Raw genomic sequence first — 15,009 nt, forward strand, 5'->3', positions numbered from 1 at the left:
AGCGTTAAATATTGCTTTCTACATGGGGCTTACCATGGTCTTAGAATAGTATTATGTCCAGGGAAAATTATGGTGATAAACGACCTATATAGTTCTGTCATTCTTTCACACTGGAAATATTACTGCTGTAAGATCTCATGGTACGGGGGCAGGTTCCTTTATTTCATTGTAGTGCCCTGGATTTCTGTCGAGACATTGCCCAATGCGCCTCATACCGGTTATCATTAGGTCCTGCTTAAATCAAGAGAGTGTGGAAAGTAGGAGGCGATAATTTATGGCATGTGACCGCAAATACGTATTAGCAAGTTTCTGTTTGATGTTTATTGATTTGCGTTAATGGTGCGTTCTTGATAGTTTAATTAATTATTTGCGACGTGTAAAAGTATTCTTAATTTGAGGTGTCTAAAATGTTATTTATAGAATGGTTTCTAACAATATTGTTAAGTTATAAGTTTTGATCCTACTGTTTTTAGAGCCTATTGGATTATAGAATCTCTTTATCATTTTAACTTATGAATGATGTGATAAATTTAAAATCGTATAGAATGTCGACACAGAAATGGATTCCATAAAAATAAAAGCAACCTAGCCTAGCTAGCCAACACATTTCGATATTTCGTAACCGCGCCGAGGAGAGATAGTATCCAGCGCTCGGCAGTTGCACATTACGTAAGTTATAAAGAGAAATCCGCGTCCGGAGAAATGTAAAACCAAATCGACTCATTTGCGAGCGGCCGCACATCCGGAACCGATACAATGATTCAGATGGCGGGTAAAAGCGGCTTGCGTAACACCTGTAACTGGTTTGATCGTTTGATAAGTTTCTTCGTGACGTGTTTTAGGTTGGGTGTTTATGGGTCTGGTGATTTGTATGCAAGCGAACGGTTGGTTCGCTTTTCACGTAGCTGTTTCGATGCGTGTGTGGTTCATACTTCTGTAGTACTTTATGGTGTTTTGTCACATGAGTAGAAAGACGGAACAGAGACTAAGCTTCTTAAGAACGTGCAAAATTGTTACCTATTTTGGTAGGGTTGTCACAATAGGTTAAGACAAATTAAACAAAACTACCTACTACAACCCAACCTAGGTATGTACACACTTACGATACATACATACATACTTACAAATGCTAAACTTGTAATAATAATGAAAGGTAAAAACACACCATGTACAATTCTCATCTTATTAAAAAAGGACCTAATAAAATAAACGCAAGTAGGTACTGACTTGAAAAAGTAATAATCAAAATAATATTTACTCACCTATTGTACTCCTTGAGATAGTTGAAGTATGATATATTTTTAGTTTTTCTACTATTATTCATACAAACAGTACAATAAACAACCATTTTTGACAATGAAATATTACGTTTTATATTAAAATATTCAAACTTGCAAGTTGCAACTAATAAAACAAACAATGTGCGTCGTATCAACCCTGAGACTGTCCTCTGCCTGTGCAAGCGCAAACCGGTTTTTTCCAGAATCGCTGCGTACGCGACAAGCGGCCAGAGACACACACACACATGGCCCCGCGTACTTGTAGTAGTGCAATCGATTCTCGCGTTTGTTTGAAGCTTAGTCTCTGTTCCGTCTTTCTACTCATGTGGTTTTGTGACGCAGTATTGAGTTGATTTTTTTTATTAGCCGTATGTTAGATTGGTGTGTTTATTTAGTTGTTCTCGTCAATGTCACTAATCATTTTTTTCTTGAATTTGTTAAATGATGTTCGTCTGTGACCTTTGGGAGCATGTGATGTCAGATTTACTTATTTTGATTGTAATGTAGACTTAATTATTCTGTCAAATCTTATTTTTATTTACAAAATTTTATTTCGTTAAATGATTCTGGGTATCGAATATATATGAAAAAAAACTGAAATTGTAATCCCGACTTTGGCATCAAAACATTCTATTTGCGAAATAGTTTTGCAAGTCAACCACACCCTAAGTACCGGAGGAATAAGAGAAAGTAAAAGTTATTTAGAAATACGGAAAAGCTTTTGTACGCTCCTGAGAAATGGCAAAGTTCCGGTGTAAAAGTGACATAAAAGGCTGGGCTTATAGAGATTCGACCTGAGTTATTTGCCGCGAATAAATATTACTGTTTGGTTGATAGTACTTTGCCTAAAGAGATTTATGTTATCGGCGGTAATTAATGTGATCGTTGATTTTCCTTTCCTTTGCGCTTCGCAAACTTATTTATCACTCCTTTTACTACGGTGGTTTCTGTGGTACGAAACGTGATATTGGCTGATTTGGAATTTGTTAAATAGAATAAAAATAATCTATAAATTTATAATATATTCTTAAGAACTTATTTCAGGAAAAAAATATTTGAGCTTATATGACTTTCTAAATGCTTTGGCAAATAATCAATTTGAATTCATTGACGATGTAAAAACAGGCACTTAAAGGGAAACGTTCCGGAATATAACGTGGAAATTTACTTACATAAAAATATATTATTTATTATGTAAAAAGCTTAATTTGTATACAAATTTTTAATATTCCGAGCCTCAATTAATTCAGAAGATTTACAGCTGCAATATTGTAAAACGATTAATTCAATGGGCTGTAAAAGTAATCCTCGTAAAAGCATTATAACCCGTGGCTAATGTTAACCCATTTAAACCTTTGCCGGAACCTCTTGTAAAATTAAACGTTCGCTTACATAATACAGCGGGCCATGTGGATACCCTAATAACTTTCACCGGACATAAACCGGTAATAAGTCCGTTCTTGTGATCATCATATTTTATATCCGCGCTTTATTTGGGAAATTATGTTGCAATCATCATCAATCTATGGAAGTGCCTATGTTTAGTTAATGTTTTGTTCTTTGCTTTAGTTACATTTCAGCCATCTGGCGAATTTTGTTTCAGTTAAAACTTGAAATCATAATTACTGTTTTACAATTTACTGTTCTTCTATTTTTGTGATGTTTTATCTAACGCTATCTAAGTTCCGTTAACTTGATCTATCTAATGGTGTCTGGTTACGAGAGCTTTTAATTCTATATCAAGAAATATTCTAGGTTGAATTTAAATCTGGTGTAGTTCAGTTTATCTTGGTGTTTTACTATTTAAGACTATCTAGTCTCGTTTCTCTCAGTGGACACGTAGGTGATCAGATTTTCCGTTTGATAAGACACGCTCCGCTGACGAGGTTTTGTTGTCAGTATTAAATACACGACTTATTTCTAAATGGAAAGTAAACGCTCTTTTATTCCGCTATGTATCTTGCATAAATTTAATGCCTAGAACTTTTTGTTATATGTTACCTAAGCTATATTAATTTTTTGCATATTTTAATATAACGTTATAATTTCGTTAGGTGGTCTTTTCTGTACATTATCTCTACCTCTATTATTGAATTATGAACTTGATTGAATTTATTAAATCTATTTCATTTAATATTTTAAATCAATTTTAGTTATGTGATCTCTAAGAGTGAGAGTGAGCGAATTAATTCTCTCTGAGCACGCGACGATCGTAAAGGTCGACGAAACGGCTGATCGCTTTCTAGTCGTTACATGATATGCAAACTCGGCATCGGTTGATATATAGCCGGCTTCTATGGAAAGTTGTTCTGCCTGGATAATGTTACACGAAATATTATTATGCGTACAACAAAATCGAAACGTTACGTGTTTCGTTTACACTTTAACTTGATTCACAATTGAAATTGTAATTTATTATTTGTAGCTGCCGTTTCTATTCTTATGTTTTAGCTAAGAAAGTGATAAATTGTAATTAAATTGACGATAGCCTTAATGTTTTAGATAATCTCGCGAAGTGCACATATTTCACTAAGTGAATTAACATTCCAGAAATTATCAACGTATTACAGCAAACGCACTCCGGTAATGAAAATGAGATATAAATGAGTACAACAATTTCTGATTCAGTTGTTAATGCTCGCATCACTCGCACTAATTATTTCTGCGGCTACCGTAAGCCTTAACGGGGCTCGTGTGTGTTTTATTCGCTATATTTGCATTTTTTCAGGCTTTGCATTCGAAAAGTTTGCAGTTGTTAAAAGTTATGAGGCTCGTAAAGTCGTTTGGTGGAATGCTGCGTCGTTCGTTCCTACGAAATGAATATTTGGGGTCGTTCGTAAATTCATTTTTGGGACGCGCTTTTCAAGCCGTCGCACAGTGTAAGGAAATCGCAATCTAGCGGGATTTAATTCTGATGATACGGAAATTATTAAGTTTAATTGAAATAGGTTATAATAAGTGTTTTTATAGTTAGTAAAACACTTTCAGGCGAAAAAGTTGTTTTTAACCAAATCACATTTTTTTCTAAAAAAAACGACCCCGATGACGATGGCATGTAGTCGATTTGACTTCAATTTGTTGGCATAATGCTCTCAACAAACCCTTGATTTTATTTTTCTAAAATCCATAATAAGTTACACGAGGATAATACCACATAAAAAATGAAAAATCTTCGTCAAATTGATTACTATTAGATGATCAAATTTCGAAAATTTGCATTTTCGTTATTTCGATAGCCATGCTGAAAATTGAAAAAAAATGTATGGGTGCCGCAAAAAAGCGCAAAATTTTTGAGTTGCATCAATTAGTTTAAATCATCAGCTTTACTGTGATGGTATACACTTTGCTATATTATGCTATATAATGTGTTTTCGGGTCCAATGAATTTAAAATCTAAATAAATCGAAGTATATTTCGTGTCCTAACAGAAATGGTTGGTTTTGCCTATTATTGCCTATTATAAATCAAACAAAATGTGTATGTACTTACGTATTAAACACTAACACTATAATAAATAAAGTAAAAAACACTATTGACTTAATAATCGCTTCGTAATAAGTAAACGGAATTGGCACAAATTAACACTGGAAAACACGCAGTGAGTGTGACTCCGTTTTGCTGCCGATATAAACATTTTTCATATTAACGTTGACCTTCCTACATAATAAAAAAATAAGCTGTCCTATTACATAGTAGCTAAGGAATAAATAGACATCAATAAATGCTAGATAAATCAAAGTTCAAATTTTGAATTAAATCCCGCTAGATTGCGATTTCCTTACACCTTGGCCACGGACACCGGCGGCGCGACCGACGGCGCGACGGGCGGCGCGGCAATTCGCGCGGCGCGGTAAGCACGCCACGGGCAGTTGCGTTCGCCGCCGCGACCAGTGTAGACGAGGAGACGAGATGGCTTTATCAAAGTTAGCTCGACGTTGTTTGGAGAGTAGCAGCTTTTTTGCTCAAGATTTAATGTTTGGAAGATATAGTGGAGTACACGAATTAAATAGAAATCGTGTTACAGACGGAGAATTCCACCAAAAATATGAAAAATATAGGCATGATGAAAAATTATGTTGCGGGTGGCTAGACTTCCAAATAGCTGGTCTAGCTAGAATTTCTGCAATAAAAGCTTCCGTCTCCATTTTCGCGAAAAAAAAAACAAACTATTTTAAATTAAGTTCGCTCCGGGAGTAGTCGCCGCGTCTGCCGCTCGACTCCGTGGCCTGCGCCGTAATAACTCATACATTTGTTTCGATCGCTAGTCGTGCCGCGCGATTCGCTCGGGGAAATTCGCCGGTCGTCTCGCTGGTCGCCGCTGCGCGTGGCATGCCCAGTACATTTCCATACATTTGATTCATTCGCAAGACGCGCCGCCAGTCGCGCCGCGCGAATTTTCGCTATAGCGAATTGTCCGTGGCCAGCACGTTACACTGTGCGTCGCGTCGTTGAGGAAATTATTTTACATTGCTTTATTACTTGGCGTGTCTCGGTTTTCTGTTTGATTTTACGATCTGGTTTGTTTGGTGGTTTTGTTGGAATAGTAACTTTGATTAATTGGGAAACTACTTCATTTTCATTATGACGAAATACGAATTAACAGTTAAAACTTTTATATAGGTATGTACTTCATTGATAAGCTATATGATAAGATATATAATATGATTCGAGTAAGACAGTAAAAATATTATATACCTATAGGTAATGGTCCAATCGCCTGGTAACTTCGACGCCATAAATTGATTCATGCACGCACATAGAATGAACTTGACATTGTGATATTATTTATTTCACATAAAATCAATTATAAGCGTAAAATACATAATATGTTAACATGTCTGGCCTTTTTATTCAATTTCATTAGAATTTGCCAGTTGACTTATGACTTATTGGGTGCAGATAGCTAGTTTTGTATTGAGAATAAAAAATATTTTATTTATTATTTATGGTTGCTTAATATTTTTTAACGGATGGTTGATAGTATTTACTTTAGCATTTTAATGTAAAATATCGTATATGTTGAATATAATAGTACTTATTAATTATTATTTAATTCTGATTCCTTTCAAATACCATAAAATAACAAAAAATCTTAAATGATATTTCAAGTCAAATATTGTATTAAATTCTTTAGTACATATTACTTTTGATTGACTACATATTTTTATTATTAGAAGACTAAATAAACGTTTCGGATTTAGTAATAAGGCACTCCTATTGGTTACTAAGTCGTATTACGATTTACGAGCCAGCTTTCCATGCAAGCCTTTCTCTATTACATAACCCATTGGTCCCTGATAAGCTTACTTGTCAATAATAATGACTCTTACTATTCCGGTATTTTGAAGTAATTGTTTTGTATTGTATCCTCTTTTAGATGAGAGTATTTTTTTTCTTTAATTAGAATTTTTTATAAAAATTAAACGCTCTTGATAACTGAAGGATGTGAAACTGTGCTAATGATAATGTGCTAAAATATAATATGTATTAAGATTAATTACATTTTTATACATTTATTTTAACTAGAGCTTTTATTACAATTTAAATAAAGTTCGATTCCTAAAACTATTCCTAATATTTTTTTTTCGTAACTTAATGCATAGTTTCATACAAATTGCGACATTCGATATTCGTTACGATGAAAGTCAGATGGCATTAACGAGCCAGCAATTATGCATACGCTAAACAGAATTAGAAACTACAAGAGAGCATTGCACCGCACAATCGAATTTCATATTTATCCCTATGATAATAAAAGTTATATTTTTATAGCACTCGCGCATGGGTTCTGTCGGTTATTAAAGCAGTTTAATCGAGAGAGAGGCATGAGTCAACGTCACTTTCACTGCAACCCTGCTTAAAGTGCATAGACGGTGCGTTTATGAAGCAACCATAAAGGTCTTGAGAAATACGATGTTAATACATATGTTGTAGAAATATAAATAAACATTCTTTCTTTCTTCTTCTTTCTTTCTTTCTAGAACTGGGAGATGTACGGATAATTTAGTCCATATGATGATAATGTTTATGATTCTAGAAATATAACTAATTTAAATTAACTTATTGGAACAAAACTAATGTAAAGTGTAGACATTAAATATTAATTATAATGCATCTACTTAATTTCTTTAATATGAACTTAATTAAATAAATTATTTTAGACTTGCTAATTGTTATGTAAAACAATTCGCTCATTATTGTTTGTTTGTTTTAGGTATGTTTCTTGAAAGTATAATTCGTCGTCGTCGTGTGATGGTAAGTAATTTTTTTAAGACAATATTTCATTTAATATTTATTTTAAATAATTTATTATTCAATAAACGGAAACAATAAATTGAACTCACTTTCACAAAATTAAGAGGTTAGACTGTAAAGATGTCTCGCGTCGAATCCACATGTTACGGCATATAATTTTTTAGACCGCTAGGAAAGTAAACAACGGTTTAATTACGAAGCGATTAGGGCTGTAGAGCTTTCCTGTGCATCGATGCCGGCGATAGTCGTATGGTTCGAGGCGGCACTCCCACTAGGCTATTGCGGCCGCGGCCGACTCGCGCTCATTCACTTCAGTCTACAGACGACTGCGGCGACGTACGCACGTGTCACTCTGCTCGCCTCCGATGTTAGTTTACGATTACGACATCGCGTTTCAAGTGGGACTTTTGCCGTGACAGTGAAAATTATTTTTTCTAATATGGGTTAAACTTACGCTTCGACGATATGAGTCCGGGTGAGCGCGCCGCCCTCGGGCGCCGCGAACACCCTCGCCCTCACTACGCTGCCACCGCACCGGGATTTCCGCCACCATATTACCCACCTTATGGAATGCCACATCCGAACGCTTGGCTGGGAGCTCCCCTCATATCCATGGCAGGGCGCATGCAACAGCAGAGGAATACGCCTGTGTCAAAGCTTGCTATGCACGCTCAAGGCGCACCCCTCATCATACAAAATAGACACGATCGACGAAAGTTCACTACCGTCCCCGAGCAACGTAACCATCGACCCAACGGACTCACTGAACATATTACCAGAGACAATTGTGAAGTGTCCGAAGGATCTAGGCCGCGAAATCAACAACAGCAGTCGCGTTCTAATCGAAATGGACGCAACAATAACACGGACGCGGTCAGCGTCGCTAGCGATGAAAGTTCCGGCTCGACAAATTCTGAAACCATGTTGCCACGGATAATTAAACCTAGAAAACGGCGTAAAAAAGACAGAAAACCGAATAACATAGTCCCGCACGATATCTCCAATGCCGGACTGGAACTGGGTGAAGTTGATCATTGCACTGTTACAAATATGGGATCCGCGTCGCACTACGAGGAATCTTATTGCCGAGAGGTGTCATTACCGTATCGTTTAGACGTGAAAGTACTTGATTACCCGGATCCAGTGCCCGAGACTTATAGAGTGACTGCGTTAGGTGAGGCATTAGAGGCTACTCGTTTTGGATTAACGGAGGCCGTTTCACCCTCCGAATCTGCCGTGAGTTCTTGTCAGTGTCGTTATTGTGACCCCGTGGGGCAAATTTGGGACGCTGACTCTATTGCGCATTTTTTGGACGAAAATTCTAGTGGCGACTTTCCTCCTACAAAATTAGAGGAATCGATGAAAGTTGTTGGGCCACTCGGAAGAAGAGGTGCGGATACAATGTTGCGGCGCAGTTGGAGCGATCCATCCGCGCGAATGCCAGAAAAAAGAGAAATGAATAATAACGACACATTATCGGCCCCTAATTTATATTCATTATTTCCACCGGCTAGAAGAACTAGTTCCCCAGAACCACGATCACCGCTCGCTTTGGAAATATCGTCCGAAATCGTCACGTCGATGAATGGACATCGTGACCTGGAAATCAAATTATTTTCGACCTCGCCCACGGCGACGAACACGGAGCGCCGTTCGTTTTTTGACGATAAAAGTGGAAGTGTTGTAAACAGATGTACGATTAAAGATAACGAAACAAAATTAAACAGTGCGGTGAACAGTGACAGAATCGTATCTAGTGCTAATAGCATAAAGAGTGAGACTGTGGATTCGGGGTGTTCGTCGGCCTACGTTACCGGCGAGGCCTCTCGCAACATTTGTGATTTAGCCTTAGTTTCTGCCTGAACTCCTTGTGATCTTTGTATAAATAATGTTAATTGGATGCGTGCTTGTAAGTCCAGAGGGCTCTACGCTCGCCATTTGAGCTGGACTCAAATCGTCACAGCGAGAGGCATGCACGGAGCGTCTCACACGACCCGATACATTGAGATCTCCGATTCGGTTTCCTGTAGATTTTATAATTAATTTATTTTTAACAATAGCGTAGGAAACTGACATGGAACTTTGTCTGGTCGCGTATGCGTTTAGAAACTGTATAATAAGTGGGTAAAAATGTTTTTTAAACGTAAAGTTTTCTAACGTTATAGATGCCATGACTCGTGCGCAATTAGCGTTCACACTACTGACACCGTTGCGCGAGTATTGCGGTTTCCCGCGGTTTTCACCGCGCTCCGTTCCGGGCGGCGCCTCGCGCACACCGGTTCATACGGCTAATAACTTTTTCATTGCTTCACGCGGCTCACTTTGCACATAAATGCTTTCGACGTATAATACAGTCATCTCCATTATATTTTCATTTAACGCCAATGTTTATATACCATTTACTTATTTTAATGGATACCGCGCACCTATTACATTGTTAGTCGTTTAACACGAACAAATAAACCCTTTTAGGTTATGATGTCAACATCAACCATTAATCCCATAATTAACCATATTTAAGTATTGCTCAAACATTGTTATCACGCTTAATATTACACCGATCAATCTTATTAAAATTCATAACAATTTCATAAACATTTACCACGTAACAACTTTACTCTATCAATCTGGTCATAATCATCAATCAAGCGTTATAGAATATTCATAAGCTGCGCTACAATTGCTTGTGTGTCGCAACTTACTAATATTTTCAACATTTGTGACAAAGTATTCGGTGGAGATAAGACGTTAGTTAATACACGATACTTTTTTTTTCTTTACACATCTCCTTATCAGTATTTGTTAAATAAACATGTAGGTTATTCACTCCAGTATTTCCGATTACGATAAATATTTCTATTAACAAATACTTGTACGATTATTTATTTAGTTTCTTCGTATCATTACCATTCGATGTAAGCTTACTTTGAGTCACTGCATTTATAAACAACCGAATAAAGAGTTCGTTTTTATATGTTGACTTTTCTCTTGTGGGTCCAATGCTTTAATGCACGCCAGACGAAGTTCCATAATAATGTAGATAATGTGAATATAACTAAGTTATACATGAATTGTACCCCGTACTATCGTTGGGTTTTACGCTCCATGGGACGTTGTTCTTACATTTTTATTTTAGCATTGCGTTGTTTGCTTATTGCTTCGCGCGTGCGTGGGATTACATGATATATCTTTTCTTTATTTTTTCTTTACGATAGGCTCGACGTAGACGAGAAGTTATAGCAGTTTGTTATCTATAAAAATTCTAACCTTAATGCATATTAGTGAGAATGCGTCTTTGATTTATTTACGACTAGCATTATCGCTTAATAAACCGGTCTCTAGTAGACTGTTGGCTCGTTTTCGAGCTCGAAATCCGAGTGATATTATTTCTTCGTCGAAACTTTATTACGATTTGAATATTTTATACGTGAAAAATTGCTTATTTCGACGTCGAGCCTTCATTTCGTGGGATCAAGGAGGCGAACGATATTCGCAGTTGTAAAACTCAGCGATACATGCAGTGTAATTTTAAAAACATAGGCTATGTTTAACTTACTGAGTGAATGCATTTTATACATAAAATTATATAGGTTTACAATTTTGTTTGTGTACGTCGTGAAGCACGAGTTACACGCTTGCACACTATTTTTGTACAATAAAAACCATCATGCCCTGATATATTTTGTTTTATTTTAGTGACTGATGTAATTGAGCACTCCTTGTACGTGTCAAGTTCAATCGTACATATTTTTCCTTTTTGTGCTAAGAAAAATATTAGATTGTATTTTTTGTTGAATTACAACATTACAACATTGCTTATGCTTAGACTTCGTCGACAAAGGATTATTATTTTTATAAACTAAAGTTATGGGCTTGCCGTGATAACTGATAACGGACAGATATTAATATTATCATATTGAAGAATTTTTTTGTTGTTTTTCAGTAGATTTCGCATCGTAATATTGATATAGGGCCCTATATTGGACTTTCCATTTAAGGATAGCAAAATCTTAAATGCTAAATTGTTCTAATGTTATTCAGCACACACATCTTCTAAACAAAGATTATTATCATACGAAAAGCGATTTTAACGAGCCTATAAAAGTTTAAGAATTCTCTAGTTGTTTTGTAAACATTTGCGTTTACGTAACTCGCGAACTCGACTTTCAATTGTGCTCGAACACCTTTTCGTTACGCGCCTCTAAGTAATGTTGAATACTTGTTGACAAACTAACGTTTAGCTACTGATTATAAGTTAGCGTATCGATAAATTGTTGAGGATTATTTGTATTTTATCAAACTGATATGGTGAAAAAAACGTTCGACAAAATTTCGTATAAAAAATATTTTAAAACATCGGATATTTTTTAGATTTTAAAATTTTCATTTAAATCATTACTAAGTCTCGTATGTCCAATAATCGAAAACTGAATTGAATACGAATACTTAAGTATCCTCTAAGTGTATTTGATTGAATGAGATTGTTTTTTTTTTATAATATAGACCTTGATACCGCTGTGAAATAATATTACTTAACACTTAATTAAAAGCAATCGACCGCTGCAGAACGGGTTCCAAGCGATTGTAATGTTTCGTATCATTACTTATTATGTTATTACAACACGAAAATATTCCGAACAAATGTGTTTGTTCGACGTTTATGTACACAACATTATGTATTATGTACAATCATTGTACACTACTTTGTTCCAGCAAGGACATTCTTGGTCAATGTCACGATGGTTGTTTGCTCTGCGATTTTATGGCTGTACTGAACTATAGTCGTTAATTCTTCCTTATTCCCTCACTAATTAAGTTCATAAATAAGTTTCTGTTTGTTCTTGGACACTGTTATCAATTTACGAACTATATACCTACTTTTATTTACGTAGTTCTTATAGAATAGGAAAGGGTTTATATCAACAGTTCGTCTTTACAGTTTGTGGGTCACTCTAAAGATGGGAAGCGAAAATTTAGGTTTTTAGAACGACGTGTGTTAAAACGGACTGAATGCTGTGATTGCTTTCGTTTTTAAACGGTTGCTAGATTTACGAGCCTTTTGTGTTGGGATTTATTGTTAATCTCATAATGTATTTATTTTTAATCACTAAGGTCTATTTTATAGTGAGTCTAACTATAGTCCAAAATTATTTAAGTAACACGTTCACACGTATTAAAATCGATACTGGATAATCGATTCTTAATATCGCAATATAGATTATCTACTCGACGTAGGTACGTAGCTAAATATATTAGATGAATCATTGTTATTTTCACTAAGCCACTTTATGGACTTGTTTGTGAATTTCAGATCTCGATTCGTGAACGATTTCGACCTTCAGACGAATAACTTTTTCATTTGACCTTTCTATACAAGGACAAGATAATTTATCGTCATGTAGCATTGGGATTTGACGTGATTACGTTTGATGACTGGCTCGCTGGTGTTACGGATAAATATCTAGATATAATCTGTACTATAATATTATAAAGCTGAAGAGTTTGTTTGTTTGAACGCGCTAATCTAGGGAACTACTGGTCCGCTTAGATAAATATTTCGGTGTTAGATAGCCCATTTATCGAGGAAGGCTATAGGTTATTTATCATCACGCTAATATAGTTTAATACTATGATGCTGGCGTTTAAATTATATACTTATTGTATTAATTTAATGATTACTCTGTGTAAAACTTCCTGCTACGATAGACTTATTGGTTATGTGTTGGTATTATCGTCGAGGAGGATAAATTAAACAATAAACGTTATGAATAAATAATAGCATGTATTCAACGTAAGCTTATGGAAAACATAAGTTATGAGAGATGTTTAATTTACATATTACATATAATATAATCTCGTAGGTGCCTTGCCTATATGTTATTATGTGTAGATTAACAACGTTAGCAAAGTTCTTGAATTACGAACAACCGCGAAATTTTACCAAACAAGAAATTATGGCTAATCTTATGTTCCACCGAAATTTTTCATATCATTCGCGGATTCTTATGTCTTTATCTTTGGTGTTATTTATAACGAGGTGTAAGTGTATTCAATACAATAGTGAGCCCAGTAATTGATCCTAATTGTCTATGCGGTGATGTGGCATGATTACCATATGTCATCTTGTTAATGGTTGGTATAAATACGTCAACTAGCTCTATTTAGGACGAAACCTTAATCTTTGACCTCTCGTGCGATGTAGGTACTTACAACGCAAAAGGCGATGTAATTTATACTATACAATTATTATCTAGCATAGCATGGGTTTATTATATGCCTACATCTTCGATGGATGTTTCTCGGAAACGGTGTTGATAATTATGTTCAATAATCTAAATTGAATATCAATTACGAGACATCGAATTTCAGAGAATTAACTTTAACATGTTAAAAAATATCCGTTTTTGTCTTAACTGTTATTCTATATAAGTACAAAGTGATGATTAGTTCCTATTAATTTTAACAAATACATTGAAATATATTCGTACATTATCACTAGGTACATAGTGAAAAACAAAGTCGCTTTCCGCAGTCTGTGTCTGTATGACATGACGATCTTTAAAGTACGCACGTACCTACATATTTTGATAGGGTTTAAAAAAAGAGTGATTTTTGAGGAAGGTTTGATTATATAAAAGGTAACTTTTATACAAAACGGACGAAGCCGCGCGCGGCAATCTAGTAATAATCTATATAAAACCATAAAACAGTAGCAGTAGATATGAAACAGTGTAGAGAGCACGTGGCGGCTGTCGACCTTGCCGCTAACACGACAATGTAAACACTATGGGATTGTTTGAATACAGCTGGCTACCGTCGTGTTTGCACAATGCACATCTATAGAAACGATAATATTCTATAGCACTAATAAGTTATAGCCTGGGTTTGAACATCGATCAGCTGTGAGATCAATTGATTCAAGCAGTTGATACGATTCGCAAATGGGAATGGTTCGACGTAATTTATTTTTGAAAACGTAGTATAAATTAAATATATTTTAGTACTTTAATTATTTAGATAAGAATGATGAGGAAAAACAACAAAAAAAAGCTTATCTCTGAAACAACGAAAATAACGCAATTACTGTAATTGAATTTTTCATATCGATATAAATAAAAGAAACGTCTTAACAATATTCGATGGATTTTAAGTGATTCAATGACTACTGAATATTTATAAATATTATATTATATAATTAACATATGATTTGCGAGGTCGCTTATATAATTGATGTTTAGTTTCGTAACAGAAGGCCTAAAAATGCATGTTTTAGTTTACTAATTGCCACATTAGAAGATTTTATAAGCATACACTTAAATAACACCGGTAGAATAAACCTTGACTCTTCATTTAATCGTTGCATTAACATATTATATAAAAATGTCAAAGTCTTTAAGTGTGCGAATTATTTAATTCCAACTTTAATTTCTTAATTATCTTGCACTAGAGGTCCGCCCCGGCTTCGCCCGTGGTA

At 35.3% G+C, this 15,009-nt stretch overlaps 2 protein-coding genes across 5 annotated transcripts in view; both read left to right on the forward strand.

The window, feature by feature from the left end:
* twin (CCR4-NOT transcription complex subunit 6-like twin) overlaps window positions 1–15,009 on the forward strand; it is a 194,626-nt gene that overhangs the window by 33,415 nt on the left and 146,202 nt on the right. The gene's annotated exons all lie outside the window — the stretch shown is intronic.
* On the forward strand, window positions 7,816–11,211 carry LOC149908598 (uncharacterized). Its single transcript, XM_090102064.1, has one exon. It carries the CDS (start codon window positions 8,001–8,003, stop codon window positions 9,396–9,398), a length of 1,398 nt encoding a protein of 465 aa, XP_089958190.1. The 5' UTR covers window positions 7,816–8,000; the 3' UTR covers window positions 9,399–11,211.

Source organism: Colias eurytheme, chromosome 5 (assembly GCF_061535395.1).
Source record: "Colias eurytheme isolate Ceu_HAF_F1 chromosome 5, ilColEury1 Martin Lab GWU primary, whole genome shotgun sequence".
Classification (NCBI taxonomy): Eukaryota; Metazoa; Arthropoda; class Insecta; order Lepidoptera; family Pieridae; genus Colias; species Colias eurytheme.

Bases quoted from the DNA above. Each gene is read 5' to 3' on its own strand.
- LOC149908598 (XM_090102064.1), top strand. From the start codon at position 8,001: ATGAGTCCGGGTGAGCGCGCCGCCCTCGGGCGCCGCGAACACCCTCGC.